Source organism: Magnolia sinica, chromosome 14 (assembly GCF_029962835.1).
Source record: "Magnolia sinica isolate HGM2019 chromosome 14, MsV1, whole genome shotgun sequence".
Taxonomy (NCBI): domain Eukaryota; kingdom Viridiplantae; phylum Streptophyta; class Magnoliopsida; order Magnoliales; family Magnoliaceae; genus Magnolia; species Magnolia sinica.
Window position 1 is genome coordinate 9,351,185 of NC_080586.1, and position 19,677 is coordinate 9,370,861.

General features: G+C 39.7%; 1 protein-coding gene across 1 annotated transcript; it reads right to left on the reverse strand.

Annotated features, from left to right (window-relative positions):
* Nucleotides 1–702: 702 nt before the first annotated feature.
* LOC131225292 (ATP-dependent DNA helicase Q-like 1) lies at nt 703–15,440 on the reverse strand. Its single transcript, XM_058220801.1, has 10 exons — nt 15,273–15,440; nt 10,887–11,278; nt 8,607–8,858; nt 5,651–5,814; nt 4,127–4,223; nt 3,974–4,017; nt 3,329–3,443; nt 2,893–3,246; nt 2,203–2,427; nt 703–1,367 (listed from the first exon to the last, which is right to left on the reverse strand). The coding sequence occupies exons 1-10, from the start codon at nt 15,385–15,387 to the stop codon at nt 1,257–1,259; spliced, it is 1,869 nt and encodes a 622-aa protein (XP_058076784.1). The 5' UTR covers nt 15,388–15,440; the 3' UTR covers nt 703–1,256.
* Between the last annotated feature and the right edge of the window lie 4,237 nt (nt 15,441–19,677).

Here is a 19,677-nt window from a genome sequence, read left to right on the forward strand (position 1 = left end):
ATATTTTATTTAATGCTTGAAATACTTAATAAAAAAATTAAAATTTGACAATAGTTTAAATTAAAAGGTCCATGTGGGACAAAGTTGATGTGAAAATGCCCCTGTATTAATTACCCATGGTGAAGAGTCTTCAACACGAGACCTCCCACTCTGATACCACTTTGATGCAGGACAATTAACCACTTGCTCTAAAAGCTTGAACTGTTAGATCATGGTGAGTCAATCCCTTTGTCTCATAGCCTAGGCCCCACTTCACATGGGTTAGGACCTCGGCTGAACCCCCCTCATGGGCCCCACAGTACACGAGTCACCCGCCTCGAGTGTGTTCCCGCATCCCACAGGCTACCCCACTCGAGCCCGATGTGAAAATGCCCCTGCATTACCATGTCCGCTACTACATATGATACGTATAGAGAACGGAGAATGTCTTTTCAAAGATCAAACAATTCCATTAAACAAGCATGATTATATCTGTCATAGCATATACCGTACCAAGAACAATAGAATTGCAATTGCTCAATTCCGGGCCTCTAAGTCATTCTAAACACGTCACAAACATGGATGGGATCAAAACTGTCCATTTAGTATTTCCAACAGTGAGTGGGCCATGGTCCAACAATCACCTTGTTTGGACAATCTGCTAATAAATTGGCAGCATACAAATCAGCAGTAAGACGAATCAGTAACCAGTAACAGCTCCTATTAAGGAAAGTCCCATTTATTAGATGGTTAAGATCATCTAATCACAGAAAATCTTGGTTACATGCCATCAGCAACTGAGCCCACGGTATGCTTGGTCCGGATCATCAAACACATGTTCCACGAACACAATGCCATTCCTCCAGTGGCAGGTAATCTGCACCGTTGTTCAAGATACCATATTTTGTCATCTAGGGTCTACTTCCCATCAAAATTGCTTTGTGACTGGGGTAAAAGTAGCTGTAGATCTGCTCCACCCAAAATGGGAATAGGATGGGAGTATGAACTTGTAACCATGAAACAAGTAAATACGAAGGAACATGAGATTGGTTTCGCAAGGACTCAAGTGGGGCTCTCTTGCAATGCACATGTTGCCTCAAATACAGTGGCCCATCCATCTGAATAGCGTAGGCAATTCCCTCCAAAATCAGTAAGTTCGCCGGCTTTTGAATTTTCTTATCTTTCTATTACAAGAAATGTGAGTTGAAGAGAGGAGGATTTGCTCCGAACCTGTTGCATCTCATGATGCACCTACTCCTGAGTTCTGCATTCTATACTCATCTGGACGTCTTCAGGCAGTTATCACAGGGACTGGGGCCATTTTTACAACGCTGCCTGTCAAAGTTCTCTCCAAAATGCTCGAGAAGTGTTTGCCTCCTGCATTCATCCTGGGGGAAAAAAGAACAGAGAGTTAAGAGGCAACAAGCTTTTACGATGGATCCGCAAAGGCAGTCGCACTAGCCATCCCGTCACCTGTATTGGTCACCCAAGCCAACCCAATGTATATATGATTTGACCAGAAGTCAACAATTAGTCATGCCAGACATTTATGAATAATGATGGACGGACGGTTTTAAAAATAAAAATAAATTTTTTTTAAAGTAGTGACTCAACTCGTTGCTTTCCTACATGTGGCCTGCCTAACAGTTTAGAGCCTGATATTTTGGCCAGATCATCCACTTGGTGGATCCCACTTGATACACAGATTGGATGTCTTACCTGTGCTAGGTTGGAATGTATGGCTGCATGTAGTCATGCATGTGGGGCTAGGAAGCCTCAGCTTTTACTAGAAAATAGTTGAATTTCCGTGACGTGATGGGGATTTGAGTTTCATCACCGTTAAAAGTTCTTAAACTTTAGTATTGAGGTAGAAATGGACAGTTAAAGGAGGGGGAGGCGGAGGGAGCCCACATTCGATGTACCCATGTTGCCTACATTTCTTTTCTTTTTTTCCATAGGGCCAATTCAGTGCCATCTGACCAGAACACTGAATTTGAAACATAGTCAAGTCCCTGAATTAGGTGCCAGGATGTATGCACTGGGAAATGGCACGGATCTGTCTAGATATAGATCGCAGTGCAAAATTTGGAAATATCTGAAAGACTAGTTCGCATGAAAATAAAAGCTTCTTTAGAAAAATAAACCAAAAAAGAATCAGCATGACATCAGATTCTAATTGAAGTGAATGACTTCATAAAAATTGCCAATCCAATCAGATAATACCTTTAGTTCACAATACTGTTGCATTTTCCTTGCTTGAACCATGGCCATCTTAAAGCTCTCGGTGTTACATCCTTGTCCATTTCGCAGCATGCATACAACCCGACTGAAATCTTTCTTCTGGTACAAAGCAATGCATACTGCAGGAAGATTGTCTCTTCCAGCCCTCCCTGATTCTTGGTAGTAACTTTCAATCGATTTAGACAATGTATTGTGGACTACAAAACGCTGAAAAGAAGACATCGAAATATCCACAACATCAACTTGAATGACCACCATAAGAACTCCCATCGAATGGAAGAGTTTTACCAAGCCCTCATGTGCCTTACGGCTCTGCACATAACTCAACACGTGGTCACACATGCCAACTCAGCATGTGGTGGGCATCCAAACTCCAAACTGTGCAAGATGGGACCTACCATGTAAATGACTGAACCCAGAAACAGGCTGATCTACTCATCAGATGGGCCACACGAGTATGATGAATGGGGACAGTTGGGACCTATTTGACCATCCACTGTTTTCATACATGAGTGGCTCATCCAATGACTTCGCCAAACAGAGTTTTGGCCCACCTCATGTATAGCTCAGATGTCCCACCCATGAGGTCCCGCGTAGAAGATGTGCATGGGCTTGAGCAAAGCTCCTGAATGGAAACATTGAACCAGAAATTGCATGATGATTTGAACTCACAACATCAGGCTTGTCTATGCCCATTCCGAAAGCAATGGTAGCACATACAACATGCACCTCTCCCGTATGCCATTTCTTTTGAACGGCAACCCTCTGTCGAGCCGCTAAACCAGCATGGTAATAGACTGTTTTTACCTTACACTTATTATTCAAATACGCAGAGACCTCCACACACTCACTTTTTGAAAGACAGTAAACGATTCCGCACATGTTATGAAATCGATCTTTCAGCAGTTGCCCGAGCTGCTTTAATGAGTCCTTGATTTTACCAACTACTTCGTACTTGAGGTTTGGTCTATCAAAGCTGGTTTCAAGAACTAGAGCATGGGGAATCCTCAAGGCATTTAGAATGTCCTGTATAAAATTCACTTGATTTAGGAATGCCAGCTTGCCACAGAAATCCATAGAGAATAAAACATCATCATGGAATACCTACCTTCCGAACGGGCTGAGTTGCAGTGGCGGTTAATGCCATCACAGGGACTTCTGCAAAGCTCTGCTTAAGGCATCCTAGTCCTCTATAGTCCGGACGAAAATCGTGGCCCCATTGGCTGGGAACAGTGAGAAGATCAAGCAAAAATAAATAAAAAGAAAATACTCTGATAGACAATAAGTTACATGTGTGTGGGCCGTGCGTGTGCTAGCATTACAGTCACAAAATTTTCAGTCACGCGTGAAACGTGGCACATTTATAGAAAGTCTGGACCACTCATCACTTAGGGACCCATCATGGGTGAACCATAGCCAAAATTTTACATGGTTTGACAATCCTAACAGCTGGAATGGATGACTTTTGTCCATCAAATGTGAACCTTCAGTTGGCCTTTTCATTTTAAAAAAGAAGAAGAAAAAGAAATTATCTCTTGTTCCTTTCAAGCCCTCTACTCCAATGTCAAGATCAAATCAAGCAACCACAGCAAATTCTGGTATATGGACAAGTCATGAAGAGCTCACCTGATTATAGGTGTGGATTTTGGGGGGGGGGGGGAGTTGGTTGACATCAGTATTGCTTATTATCCAGATCCTAGATATGAAAACTGCCAATAACAGTGCCTACAATGAACACCAATGGAAAGCATACCTTACACAATGTGCTTCATCAATGACAAATCCTGCTAGTTGTCCCTGTACGCAATGATGATTAGCTTAGTCCACTGGAAATTGCCAGGTCCAACAGCTTGAAACAGTATACAAGGGTCTACCGCATTCTCAAGTACAAACTTCGACGACTTGCCTTTTGGTGCAGGCATCTTAATATCTCCATGAATGATTGATTTCCAGCAACCCTTTCTGGGGTGACATACAGGAGCTTGCACGAGGGTTTATTTTTCCTAGAATCAGAAACAAGAGGAAAACAATAAGTAAAAATCGTAAGGATCATATCAATGATTCAATATGACCCAAGATGAGGAAATATACAATTTTGATTGAGCATTTGCTCAACCCAATAAACTGTAGATGTTGGTCCCATCTTTTGATGATCCAATTCATTTGTATGGTAGGCATCATGGTCAATGGGAGATACCTCAAAATCTGCCCATTGGGTGATCCTAACCTTCCAATTGGCTCCTTTTAGATGTGAACCAGAGGTCGTATTTAGCTATTTCCACCAGATGGTCAGGAGCGTCTGATGGGGGAGATACAAAAGCATGGCCCATCCCATCACAAGGCCCACTGGATCAATGGCATAGGTTACCAAAAGGTGGGCTGCACCTATAAGAATGCTCGGCTGAACCTAAGAACAATGTTTCTTTTGGTTGAGCATTCATTTCATAAATAACTCAAACTAAAACAACTCATCTTGATCGCAGCTGACATTCTAAAAATTATTCATGGCATGCTGCTGTAAACTAAATCTTCAGTTGCTTCTAGAGACAAGGTCCAAAAGCTGATGCCTAGAAACAGTCAATATGTACTAGCAACATGCCGTATCCATCTATTACATACTAACACAACACATTGAAACTCGCACTCCCAGAACAATATATACAAGGGTTCCTATAATTACTTCAGGTAAAAGAAAATTTTTCATAAATGGTTAACAGTGGAAACATGAACATCCAAAAGAGTGACTCATATAGATAGGTGTTCTTTCTGGTTATGATACATTCACAGAGAACAGAAAATATTTATCCATTTTCAAAAAGTGGCTCCCCCATTTGAGATTGTTGTAAAAAAAATAAAAATAAAAATAAAATAATAATAATAATAATAATAATAACAGTTACGAGTATTAGGAAAAGAAATTCCACTTGATAAATGGAACGCCTCTTCCAACTTCCACAATTTGGAGAAATCAAGTCATGCAAGAATTTTTTTTGTCGAATTGAATGGTAACAATCATGCTATTAAACTGAAAGGAAAACACTTCAATCAAGAGGCAATGACGAGCCGATTTTGAGTAAGCCTCTCATCACTCCCTTTTTTTTTAGCTTGGCTAGTTTAACCTCTCTTTTTTCCCCCACTCCCTGCACTTCATGCTACATTTTCCACCATTACATGACAACCATAGAACACTTTCTATCTATTGAGCAGAATGAAACCCACAATTTCTTCTGGTTACAAGACAAAACCCACAAATTCTTCTGGCTACATAAAAATAAAAATAAAAATAAATAAATAATAATAATAATAAATAAAACCCAGAAATTATTCTGGTTCATAAGTAACAAGATTACTGCTCATGTGGTGCTTGCTGGATTTCCTTCAGAGAAATTCAGCCCCACAAATAATCCAGATACAGAAAATGGATCCTTGCCTCAGCTCTCGGATGACTGCTGATGCTTGGGAGGGAGTTTGTTGAGAATTCAAAAACGTTGCTGGTATTCCAAACTTGAGGTTCAATGTGACAATCTGATCTTGAATGAGTGACAGCAGAGGGGACACAACAACAGTCACGCCTGGATGGAGAGTTGCAGGGAGCTGTAGATGATAGAAAGAAATAAGAGAAGGTCATAAGCTAAAATGGAAAATGTCAGAATCAATTATTAATTACAGATAACTGTGTAAACTTATATTTACTTCAAGCTACCAGGAACAATTTGTTCAAGCCAAAATGTTATTAGAGCTGGCTGAGAAGGAACAATGAACAGCTTCTCATTGCTCATTGTTCAAAATCCAATTGGTGGTTTGCCTCTGATTTTTATTTTTTTTATTTTTTTATTTTTTTTAAAAAGGGTTTTGCATCATGTGTTGTTGGATTTTGAACAATGAACAATGAGAAGTTGTTCATTGTTCATTATTTTTTTGTTCCTAACCTTCCATTTGGCTCTTCATTGTTCATTGTTCAAAATCCAACAACACATGATGCAAAACCCTATTAAAAAAATAAATATAAATATAAAAAAAATTCAGCTGCAAACCACCACCTTCTCACGAATCACAATGAACAATGAGGAGAAAGCCTCATGACTCTCAAAACAAGAAAGAAACAGATGGTGAAGGGAAAAGGGGTTAATAAGAAGTTGCTGTTGTGTATGGAAGGAAGAGAACCAACACTTGTTAAAGAATGAAGGGTGAAGGGAAAATGGTCAATAAGAAGTTGTTGCTTAAGAAAGGAAAGCGCAAGGTATTCAAAATCGGTTACGTAACAGTAACAGTCATAACCGTTACGCGTTACGGGGTCGAAACGGCCGTTACAGAAAAAACAGGCCATAACGGCCCTATATCGGCCCCATAATGATCCTATATAGTTTTTTCAAAAAATAAAAAAAGGGTCGTAATGGCCGATATGGGGGCCCATATCATAATGGTAACGGTAGTGGCCGTTATAACCACCGTTACCATTTTGAAACACCTTGGGAATGAGGGAAAGAATATTGGGAATGGAAAGAAGGGAAACATCACTTGTTGAGAAAGATTAGAAGAATAAAGCTAATTGAGTTATGAGGAAGAACAAGAAAAGAAAGAAGCAAAAGCAAAAAAGAAAAATGAAGGAAAATAAGGGAGCCACTGAAGATTAGGAGCAAAAATAAGAAAAAACCTAAAAATCTCTCCTAATAGAAGAAAAAAAAAATCAGCAAACCCTATCTAAGGCAACATAAAAATCTGCTTCAACAAAAAAAATAATCCAGCAAACCCTAGCCAAGGCAACATAAAAATATGCTTCAATGGGAAAAATGTAGCAAACCTTAGCTAAGGCAACACAAAAATCAGCAAGTCCTTCAGAAAAAATCTTTAAGAAAAGAATTGAAAAGGAATAAGGGAAAAGAAGAAACCCTACAAAAAGAAGAAAAAGAATATGAAACCCTAGGAGCACTTAGGCTCTAATACCATGTTAAATGACTACATGGTGTTAATCTTGAGGGCCCTATGAGAAGCCACAATGAGAAGAAGGAGAAGAAAGATGGAAGAGAGAAACAATGTGAGAGAGAGGGAGAGAGCAAAAACATGAGATACTTGGGTGTATTGAAACCCTAGCCCTATACTCTTATTTATAATGGTAAAAACATGAATGGGCCCAATTGGCCTTATTCAACTATCAACCTTTCAACACTCCCCCTCAAGCTGGAGCATCCTAATAGAGCCCAACTTGGAACAAGGGCTAACATAGTCAAACCTAAGAAAGAAAGAAAAAAAAAAAATCTTCTCTAACAGGTTGCACCAAAATTCATGAAATTTATGTTAGATTTCATTATTAATCAGTTTTATTTTGCATAGAATATAATTAAATTGGTGCAACCAAGCGCAACCTTGATTGAAAAACTATTAGTGTGTAGCTTATGCCTCACACTTCAAAGTGGTGAACGCTACACTATACGCTATTCGCTATTTAAAACACAGATCTCAACGTCCTCATTTCAACTACACATCCTATGAACACTACAAAAAATTATTTATTTATTTATTTTCATAACAATAGTTCTGAAAAATTATTTGAATGTACATGTAGAGAACACGCACGGGTTAAGTTTCATCTTACGACGAAGGTGCTGCATTTAGTATGATAAATTGACGAGTTTTTGAGTCAATGGTCGAAGCATCAAGCAGTTAGGCCCAAATTATCTACTTCCCACTTATTTTTGAAAACCTACCAAACATGAAAGATGCATGGATGTTTGGGTGATTCAAAAAATTCCGATAATTCTTTCAGTGAATTGTCCATGGTGAACCATACTTTCAGATGTATTTCTGATGTTATCTACTGATGATTACCAAAAGGTCCACAATGCACAAATGCCTTTCGATTTGCATGATGAGGTGATAAAGAGGTTATGGAGGAGAAAATGGTGTATTGTAGAAGAGCATTCTTGCTCGCATGGATATAATGCACAAAAGTGATGGATGGAAATTGCATGATGCATATACATGGAGACTCCGGGACTCAAGGTGCCAATATCAATTAAGCTGGTCCCTGAGAACTTTTTCAGCTATATACTAGATTGTTTAGGAGACTTGCTTCACCTAAATTCGTTTATTTTGGCATTCTTGAAACAATTCCATAACCAAAGTGTCACGCTAGTTAAATTGCACTATTTTTTTTAACACATCACATCCACGCACCACAATGGGTACTCGAACCCATGACCTCTGTGTTGAAACTCTTGTGAGTCTACCACTGAGCCATGAATAGGGACCCAAACACACTTGGTCGAACATAACTAAAGGATAATAGATGAGCAAATAGCCAAGAGTGGTAAACCAAAACAAAAAAAAAAACAAAAATCCGAAATCTTCCAATGGCAAGTCATAGTTAGTATAAAAGGGAGCAATACCTGGTAACACAGACTTTTACCGCCACCAGTAGGCATAAGAATAAAGCAATCTCTCTTTGACATGGCTGCTTTACAAGCCTGATGTTGCAGAGGCCGAAATGTTTTGTTACCAAATATTACAACATTTGCCAATTCAATATCATCCAAAGCCTGCAACTGCTCATATCCTAGAATTCCAGAGTCATCATTTAATGAGCTGGTGCATGTCTGTCTGCTGGAAAATGATGGTACAGATTCATGTGTAATGTTGCTCTCACGCTCCATCAAGATTCAAAGACAACAGTTTCAGAAATAATGTGTAAGGATTCAGGCATCAAAAGTTCAGCAACAGTAATGCATGTGTGAGTTTTAAGTAAAACTAATCATTTAGTTGCAATGCTAAGAAACATCTTAAGATTACGAATAGGTGAGAAATAATTGTCAGCACCACAAACTGTTACAAATGTGAAAGAATCTCTTCGGAAAGTGATAAATATTATATTCAGAAGCAAGAAAACTGAAAACATCACAACAGATACAAAGAGGGCCAAATAACGAGTGCCCTTTTATCACTCCCTCTTTAACGAATCTATCACAGCCACATGGTTGGCATCTCTTGGGACAATGGAACACTCAGCTCCCAACTTAGCAACTAACATATCAATCCCTATAATACAATAAAGGAACATTTAGTTATCATTAGGGTTCTCTAGATAGAACTTTTTAAACGCATCTGTCCAACCAAGGGTGTATGAACAACCTTGTACAAATGGACTATGTTGTTGTATTATCTGTTATCTGTCAAACATCATGTCTGGACAAGCATATGAGGCTTTTGTATGCAATAGGCACCAACACCACATGTGGACACGCAGTGCACTTACAGATTAATAGTGGCATTTGCAGCACAATGGGTTACATGAAGATGCATGGTAACACATGTTAATCTCCTGAACATGTACACTTGCAGAATTGACACATGCAGTGTACGTACACAGATATTAGCACATGTAGCATGCATGGGGCACCTGAACTCAAATGTGGCACATGCGGAGGTGTTGAGGATGAATAGTCTCATTTATGGCACATTCACAGGCGTGACTTATGTGGCAAATGTATCACGTGTGCCATGCATGTGGCAATAAATCACTGCTCTGTGTATTTTATGGAAAATTGGTTAAAACCAATTTTGTGCCTAGATTGCTCAATCCACAATAATGGCTAGTTTTTTTAGACAGACCTGTCTTTGATTTCACTGAAATCAGTGCCATGTCTAAATAATTGTTGTTGACAAATCGTGGACACATGCCCTGTCTGGACAAGGTTGTTCGAATTGAACTTTTTCAGTAACCAAACTGTCCCTAAGCAAGTAAGCCTCCATGGCCCTGGCTTATTAGTCTCAACCCACTGGTTAGCAGTATGAATAACCATTTCTAATGTAAGGTAGTTTTTTTTTATTGTTTCTCAAACAATCGAGTATGAGAACTACCCACGTCATACCAAGATGGCTTAGATGAAAACATCAAAGCATCCAGCAACTTGGTGCTATCCATTCATGGTGTGCCGTAAAGGCCGTTACGTAAAGGTAACAGTGGCAACCACTACACATTACGGGGCCGTAACGGCCGTTATGGAAAAAAATGACCCATAATTGCCATCAACGGCACGTTACATCCCCTATAAAGGCCATAATAGCCCCGTAATGGTCTATGACGGGCATGATATTCAAAATCGGTTATGTAACGGCAGTTACGTAACGGTAACGGTCATAACCGTTACGCGTTATGGGGTCGAAACGGCCATAACGGCCGTTACAGAAAAACAGGCCGTAACAGTCCTATAACGGCCCCGTAACAGTCTAGGAAGAACATTTTTCAAAAAATAAAAAACAGCCATAACGGCCGATACGGAGGCTGTAACGGCTGTTACGGCCCGTATCATAACGGTAACGGTGGTGGCCGTTATGGCCACCGTTACCGTTACGGAACACCTTGTATCCATTTCACCACTTAAAACTTGGAATTTTCACTATTCAAATGATTTAGGTAATTGATATCTATAAGGATTTTTTTTAAGGTATTGATATCTATAACTACCCTGGTTAGCATAAGCTCATTGTCCATTTTGGACTTAACAAAAGGGGCAGTATAAGCATCTGCTTAAGATACCAAACGGTCTAAACCAGATGCTCATCACAACCGACTGTGGTCAAACAAATGGGGCAGTCTGGAGCAGAAGAAGGAGGAGGAGGAGAGGAGGAGAAGTAGTGCCAGTTGCTAAGAAAATGTAATATAGTAGTACAAACATTTTCCCATAAGAATCACTCACACAGGAGTTTGAAGGATGTTTATCTGACTTCTGAGTGGGGGCACGGTTTCTATCACATTGGTTCAAGATCTCAAAATCTGGGTCCTCATCATCACTAGAAGAATCCAGCGTCTCGAGACTCTCCTCAATGTGAGTTTCGACTGAAGCTTTCTTACCATTGAAATTCTTTACCAATGTATCCTCATTTTCTGCTTCAGAATCGTCCGGAACTTCGTTAACCAATATTTTATTTAATGCTCCACAAGCTTCGGTTTCCATCGCTTGCAAATCATCCCAGTCCTCATCAGCAGGCATAGAGTCTGCCAGTGCTGCAAGATAATCATCACCGCAATACTCCACGGTAATAAAGTCTCTGCCATCATCTCCTACATAAGCATGAGAATTAGGTAAGAAAATGGACCAAGTGGTGAAGCAAAGCATCAAGAGGAGTAATCCCAAACAGTTATGTAACAGTAATGGTGGGAACCATTATGCATTACAAGGTCGTAATAAAAGCTGTTAGGGAGAAAATGGCCTGTAATGGCCCCACAACAGACCGTAACACCAACACAGTTTTTTTTTTAGTTTTTTTTTATTTTTTAAAAATGGCTGATAATGGCCGTTATAGCCCGTATCATAACAGTAATTACGGTGGCTGTTACAGCCACCATTACCGTTATTGAATTCCTTGATCCCAAATGAAAAATGAATATGAAATAGAAATTTTAATTGTCTATGTAAAACAAGTTTGCTAATCCCACTATCGTGTATACCACAGCCCATCTACACATGACACAGGTGCCACATTGGCATGTGGGGTAAGCATCTGAATCCTCCATCACGTAGCCCCCCCTATGAAGATGCCATATCACAGAAACGAGGTTACCTTGATCCAAGTTCTCCCCAGTTCCTCCACTATATGGTATGCAACAGGTAGGATCATGTTGGTCACTCCAGTACATACACCAAGTGTATTCAATATAGGTTTATATAAAAGTTGACATTTTAATTTATTTATGACATGATGTTATTATTGTAGATCACACATGCTTAGTGTTATATCATATGCATGCTATTGCATAAATCACAGTACCAATTTCTGCATTCTAAACAAAAAATTACATATCATGTTAATCAGCACTGAGAATATAGAACCATAATGTCGGGTTGGTAAAAAGAAAAAAGAAAAAAAAAAACCTTGATACTTTGGCAGACTGTGATGGATGAAAGAAAGGCAATTACCCCCCCCCAAGTATATTTGTTTGGTTGGCTTGCGGCTAAAAATCTGATCTTAACAGTAGACAATTTGCGAAAGAGAGCCATGCAGCTCGTCAACATATGCCTCTGTTGCATGAAAAGTGAGGAATCAGTCGATCACTTGTTGGTTCACTGCCCTTTCATCTCCCAGATCTGGCTGGACTTCTTTAACAGATTCAATGTCAGCAGGTGTATCCCGGTTTCTGCATCCTCTATGCTAGCGTATTGGCACGGTTTTAAGTTGGGCAAAATCAAATCCCGTATATGAAGAATGGCTATCCTCACTATTTGGTGGGCTGTTTGGAAGGAAAGAACGACAAATGTTTCAATGACATCCAATCTTCGGCTCAAGCAGTGGGATCCTTGGCTTAAAAATTGTTAATTGAATGGGTGGTGAATGTTATTAGCCTTAGGGACTATAATCTTTTGTTTTTAGACTTGTAGGCTTTTGGTTCTGCTATCTCAGCAGTTCTTTTCGTATTCTCTTTTTCTTTTTAATATAGTTTCGTTGCTTCTGAAAAAAAAAAAAAAAAAATTTAAGTCAGATTCAACTGTCCAAATTATGGTTCCCAGTTTGCTTACATGCATCGTGAACCAAAAATTACACATTTTTATTAACCAACTATCGGATTGGTAGACATTTAATAGGCAGTTAAAAATGAAGAATATCTACCCGTCATGTTTCCACAAACAAAGGTTAGAATTGTTCAACTAATATGATCTTGGGATTGTGACTTAGCAACATTGAGTTCCAGAATTTAGTTGGTTTAAGTTGAGTTAATGCATGCCACATGTACAATCAGTCGATCACTTGTTGGTTCACTGCCCTTTCATCTCCCAGATCTGGCTGGACTTCTTTAACAGATTCAATGTCAGCAGGTGTATCCCGGTTTCTGCATCCTCTATGCTAGCGTATTGGCATGGTTTTAAGTTGGGCAAAATCAAATCCCGTATATGAAGAATGGCTATCCTCACTATTTGGTGGGCCGTTTGGAAGGAAAGAAACGACAAATGTTTCAATGACATCCAATCTTCGGCTCAAGCAGTGGGATCCTTGGCTTAAAAATTGTTAATTGAATGGGTGGTGAATGTTATTAGCCTTAGGGACTATAATCTTTTGTTTTTAGACTTGTAGGCTTTTGGTTCTGCTATCTCAGCAGTTCTTTTTGTATTCTCTTTTTCTTTTTAATATAGTTTCGTTGCTTCTGAAAAAAAAAAAAAAAATTAAGTCAGATTCAACTGTCCAAATTATGGTTCCCAGTTTGCTTACATGCATCGTGAACCAAAAATTACACATTTTTATTAACCAACTATCGGATTGGTAGACATTTAATAGACAGTTAAAAATGAAGAATATCTACCCGTCATGTTTCCACAAACAAAGGTTAGAATTGTTCAACTAATATGATCTTGGGATTGTGACTTAGCAACATTGAGTTCCAGAATTTAGTTGGTTTAAGTTGAGTTAATGCATGCCACATGTACAATTTCTAAGTGCCTGCATATCAAGTGTCAAATGCAGCCTGAGTATCATATAACTCCTCCAGTAAAAATAGCCACAGTATGATGAATAACCCAGAATCTGGATCGTGTGATTTGTAAAGGAAAATATAGGAAGTTTGGATACTTGTGAGTTTGCATAAAAACCAGGCCATTCCACCCACAACGTGTGCCAGAGTGAGAAAAACAGGCTTTTTCAGCCATCCATTTGTTTTGTAAACTGTGGCCCAGCCAATTAGTGGACCAGCCTGATTTATGGGCCAGGAATCCACATGATGGAGCCAACCTAATGGATGCTCGGATCTCGCATGCATCTGTCAGCTTGGCTAATATGTCAGCATGTAGATTGGATGGACCACAATGCATGTGGGATTATCAAACCTAATGGAATGCAAGGATTCACCCACAAAACAAAGGCTTCATTTGGATGCACAAGTGAATTGATTGCAAACATTCAGCTTAATTAGGAGGGAATGAATTTAAAAAAATTAATGGTGTTTCCTAGCAATCATAATGATGAAATAGGCTCCAAAAATGCAGTTACATTCCATCCAGACCCAACATGAAACTCAACCAACAGCAATTTGGAGCGGAGACCCTCAATTTGAATTCTAGGATAGGAAATTACAATTGAAGAATTATAGTATCCTTTTTTCTATTATTATAGTATCCTACTCATCAGAAAACATACAATTTTCATGTGGATCACTGGCATGTGATGCCATGGTCAATGGCCCGCCAAGGATGGATTATCCCGGGAACTTCCCAGTTACATACAACCAGACCCAACATGAAACTCAAACAATTGCAATTTGGAGCGCAAACCCTCAATCTGAATGCTAGGAAATTATAATTACAATTGAGGAATTATAGTATCCTACTAATCAGCAAACCTAACGAAGGATTGCGTGAATGTCGGGCCATGGTTGATGGCCCACCATGGTGGATTATCCCCGAACTTCCGAATTACATTCCATCCAGATCCAACACAAAACTTGAACAATTGCAATTTGAAGCAAAGAACCTCAATTTGAATGCTAGGAAGGGAAATGACAATTGAGGAATTATAGCATCATGCTCACCAGAAAACATACATTTTTATTGACATAAAGGATCATGTTCATGTGGAGCCATTGTCAATGGCCACCACGGATGGATTATCCTAGGAACTTCTATATTAGAAGATTCAGACCCTCACATCAATGACCTGGAGACAGACAGTTGAGAGGACGATATATCAACAGCCGGAGTTCAAAGGGAAACACTACAACAGTCAAAAGTACATAACCTTCCATACTCCAAGAATTTCGTTGCACATCACATCCGCCCTGTGCCCCATCAAACCAACGGTTTGGATCAAACGTCCAAGGCCTCAATCAAGTACGATTGAAGCAGGTGATCCTCATGACTCCTCACTGATATTTTATTTGTTCATTTCCACTTCATCAGACAGACGATTGGAATTCAATCTGATAACGCATCCAAATGCACCCTAAAATCATATAAAAAAAGGAAACCACGAGCATTCCTAATGAAGATTGAGAATGAAATGCTGAGACAATTAGGTGGAAAATCGAGTGCATTGGATTGAAGGATTAGGGTTTTTCCTGAAAATTATAATACCGTAGAGACGAATCAAACGATCCAAGCATTGCTTTGAAGAATCTTCATCGAATCCGAAATCGGAAGCTAAGCTGAGAAGGCGAGCCTTCTCAAGCTCCAGGTCGTGTTCCTTCATCTCCACAGATATTCCCTTTCGCGCCAAAAATCTCCTCTTTCGAACCGGCGGTGGAGGAAATGGTGGTGAATATATAGATTAGATGGAGTGCTTGTATTGAGGGGTCAATACTCTAGCGGATTGTGATGGTTGATACTCATGCACTGAGAAATTATACATGTGTCATAAAAATAAATTAAATCCAGCTGCCCAAAATTTGAATCCGAGTTGAGATGTTTTATAATTTTTTTTATTTCTGCTTTTTTTAAGATAGTTATTAGTTCAGCAACTTGCTGATTTTTGGACATTTACTGGACGGTCAAGATGAAAGCTAAGCCAATTTGATAAACAACTGTCCAACCATCAGATTGCGATAGTTGAACCCATCTTATTTTTTGGTTAAACCCTTATATAAGCTGGCCCCACAATTGGGGAGATTTACTTGCGAACTACTGTGGCCAAGAAGTTTTTAAAGGTGGGCATTCAATCACCATTGTTTGTTCGTGGTGTGATCCACTTAAGATTTATATCTCCCTCATTTTTTATATAATTGCCTAATATGACCTTTCAAAATGGATTGACGGAATGGATAAAATACAGGCCTCATGGTCGGGCCCACATAGATTTCCCATCTCCGACCAGTGCAGACGTGGTACTGGCGGTTTCACAGCCGAATCCGATCTAGGGACTGTAGCACACGTGCCAACTTATCATGCATGTGCAAGATCTAGGCCATGTACGGGGTAGCCCACAACCTGAACCCGAAATGTCCCGAAATCCAGGCTGGTCCATCCATCGCTTGGACTGGGTGAACAGTGGCCTTTGTTCTAATCATTCATTTTCCTTTTACCAGTGTGGCCCACCTGATAAGTGGATTAGCATGATGTTTGGCTTAGGGCGTGCAGGGGGAAGCGGATTGGCTGGTGTACATAGGGGTATATATCGAGTCGAGCTGGCCTCAGCTCGACTCAGCTTGAACAGTAGCTGACCTTAGCTGGAACTCAGCTGGGCTAGGTCCTCGAGCTGGCTCGGTTTAGGCAGCAGATTGGGCCAGGTTCGAGCCAAAATCAAACCGAGTTTGCCTTTGAGACATTTCCACGAACACCTTAACTACATTTACAAAATTCCATTGTTTTACAAACAGCGGCAATGATTTTATAAGTATTTTTTCAAACACCTTCTAAGTAACATAAAATCACAAAAAAAAAAAAAAAAGGCTATTTGTTTCATGTACATACCTTCCTTGCCACTAATCAAACCTTCCTTGCTACCAACCACATTTCATTGAATCATTTTATCAAATAGTTGGTGAGCAACATCAATGGCAAAGTAACCGAGTCACTGAACTAGTTCAATCTGAGTTTAATTTGAGTTGGATTCGATCTAAGTCGAGTCGATCTGGGGTCTGCTCGAACTCATTTTCGAGCTCCAAAAATCAGCTCGACTCGGCTTGAACTCAACTTCGAACCGAGTCGAAACAAGCTTTTTCGAGTCGAGTTGAGTGAGCTCTCGATTCATGTACACCCCTAGGTGTTCCACACAGCAGTTATATAGTTGGTGTATTGATGTCTGCAAGTTATGTGGGTCCCATCACAAGGTATGTGTTATATCTAAACGGTCCATCCATTTGGCAAGCTCGTCTTAAGGCTTGAGCCGAAAAATAAGATAGATCTAAAAAGCAATTGGACCACACTGCAAAAGGCAGTAGGGGATTGAACATCTACGGTTGAAACCCTTTCAGGGGTTGTAGAAGTTTCAGGTCAGTGTGAAATTTGTTTTTCCTCTTCATCTATGTATTTGTGACTTTATTAACAGATTGGATGGAAAATAAATGCTATGGTGGGCCCAAAAAATTTTTTAATGGTGAAAATCCTTGCTGCTATTTTTGGTGTGACCCATTTGAGCTTTGGATATGATTCATTTTTTGTCTAATGCTCAAAAATGATCTCAAAAAATGGATGAACCATTTGGATATAATAAATATATCATTGTGGGTCCCATGTAACTTTGATCTCCTTTGAATCGTTTCGTACAACCTAAGCTTGAGTAGCATCGGCACTCGTCTTCGTATGTCATGTATCTACACTGCTTCCTTTGTAGTTACCCTTCAGTTCCAACATGGACCCACAATGATGTATGTATTTTATCCATGTCATCCATCCATTTTTTCCCATAATTTTAGGACATGGATTAAAAAAATGAGGTAAATCTAAAGCTTAAGTAAACCACACAGATGAAGATTGGACGGCCGATGTTGAATAATTCTTAAGAGCACAAGAATTTTGGATTAGATTAATAATTATGCTCTCCCTTCTTAAAGATAACGCATAAGTTTTGGATTGTGCTGATATTTGTACTTTCACTTCATACAGTTTTATGTGACTTCGTGAACCAGTTGGATGATGTCAAATAAAAATCATGGTAGGTGTTAGGAAGGAATCAACATAGATGCTGGCATCCTGTTATTCTTGTGCGGTCCACTTGAGCTTTAGATCACGACCTTTGGGCACATGCCCTAAAATGAGGGTACAATTTGGCTGGTGACCCCAACACCAACTAGAAAATTGGTGTCAAAGCTCAGTGTCAACCGTGCAAAACTCAGAAAAAGAATGTCTGAAACTCAAGTGTGCTATACTACATGGTGAAAAAAAAAAAAAAAAAAACTAAGGGAAAACAAAAATATCATTTTTTTGTTTTTTTACACCCCCACATACGCTAGTGGAACTTCAACACCTATGGATACTTGAACCCTTGACCAGGTTTTAAAACTCCTGAGAGTCTACCACTTGTGCAAAAGTAAATATCTAAATATCACCTTAATCCAAAACTTAGAGACTCATAAAAAAGTTTTCAAAAATAAGCATATCCTCACTATTTCTTGTGGCAAAATACACCATAGCTTAATATCTACTTTAATTGTAGGCTTATGCATTTAAATGAGTTGAAAAAAATGAATGAAGAGTAAGATCACATGAGTCAGCGCGGAGCTTCCACAGCTTTGACATCAGCTGGCTGGGTGGTGTTGGTCACTAGCCAAACCAATTCCAGCTGCCGAACCCGAGTCCGTCAGGCGTTGTAGATGAACCTTCACATGTAAGTTAGAGCCCCAATCTAACCACCAACATGCTATGCTCAAAGGAGATCAGAGCCGTCCAAAAGATGGGATGCCCCATGAAGACTAACTTCCCTAAAAATTAGGCCCATCAACTCACTTTCTGAGCCACGACATTACGTGGAATCTGACCATCTGATGTCTATGATTGAAAACATGGCCCACCAGTTAATGGACTGGCCTGATTTTCACTACACGTCATTTTTATGGTATTTCCCCCCTTTTTCATGGATAAGATGTTCTGAACAAGTGATGCATTGGCAGGAAAGACCGGCCTATTTGCAAAAGTCACCATGTCTGTACGGAAAATTTCCAACGGAGAAGAAAATCATTGATGGAAATTGTAACGTACAAACGGCTGAAGGTAATTATTCCTGAGAAATCTCCCACATGAGAAGATCCCAGCCACCGGTCTTGGGGCATTTTAAAGCTGGGCATGGACCGTTCCTGTATTTCTCATCTTGATTCTTGATTTTCAGGTCGCAATCGAAAAGTTTTACAGGGTTTTGTTTCATGGTCCATCACATGTCGTAGAAAAGACCTGGAACAATGAGCCATGGGCCTCGCTTCTAAAAATAGAAGATCTGGGTCGGTGAGGTGTACTGATCAATGGAACTTATGTTCCATTCAATCCCCTAGCCTCAACCGTACAAGTGAAACGGTCCATCATGCATGGCACCTACAATGGACGGCCGACAGTTCGAGAAACCAACTGATCGGATAAAGGCACCCATCGATGGTGGTTAATGGCATCAGAAAGAATAATATATTAACTGTCTACACTCAGCAAACAACAGGTCCGTAAACGTGATGGCTATGATCACATGACACTCTTTTAATTGCGGGCCATCGATATTAGGGCCCACTAGATAGACAGGTAGAAATGGGCCGAGCTGGCTGGGCCTGGCATGGCCTATCATGGCAGGGACAAGCCCGGCCCAGAAAAATTAGCAGGCCTGGGCCCAGGCTGATCCAGCCCGACCAAAGATTGACAAAATCCCTAATCCCTACTTGAATGTTTCTAATCTATCCATCAATCGAGTGGGCCACACAATCATAAAGGAATAGACATTTTATAGGAATGAAACCAATGGTCTACATGGAAGATGTATGGTTACCCAATCAAGGATTGAAATGGCATATAGAAAAAATTAGCAAGGTAGATGCTTACCTTTCATGCGTTTTATTTTTCTGAACTA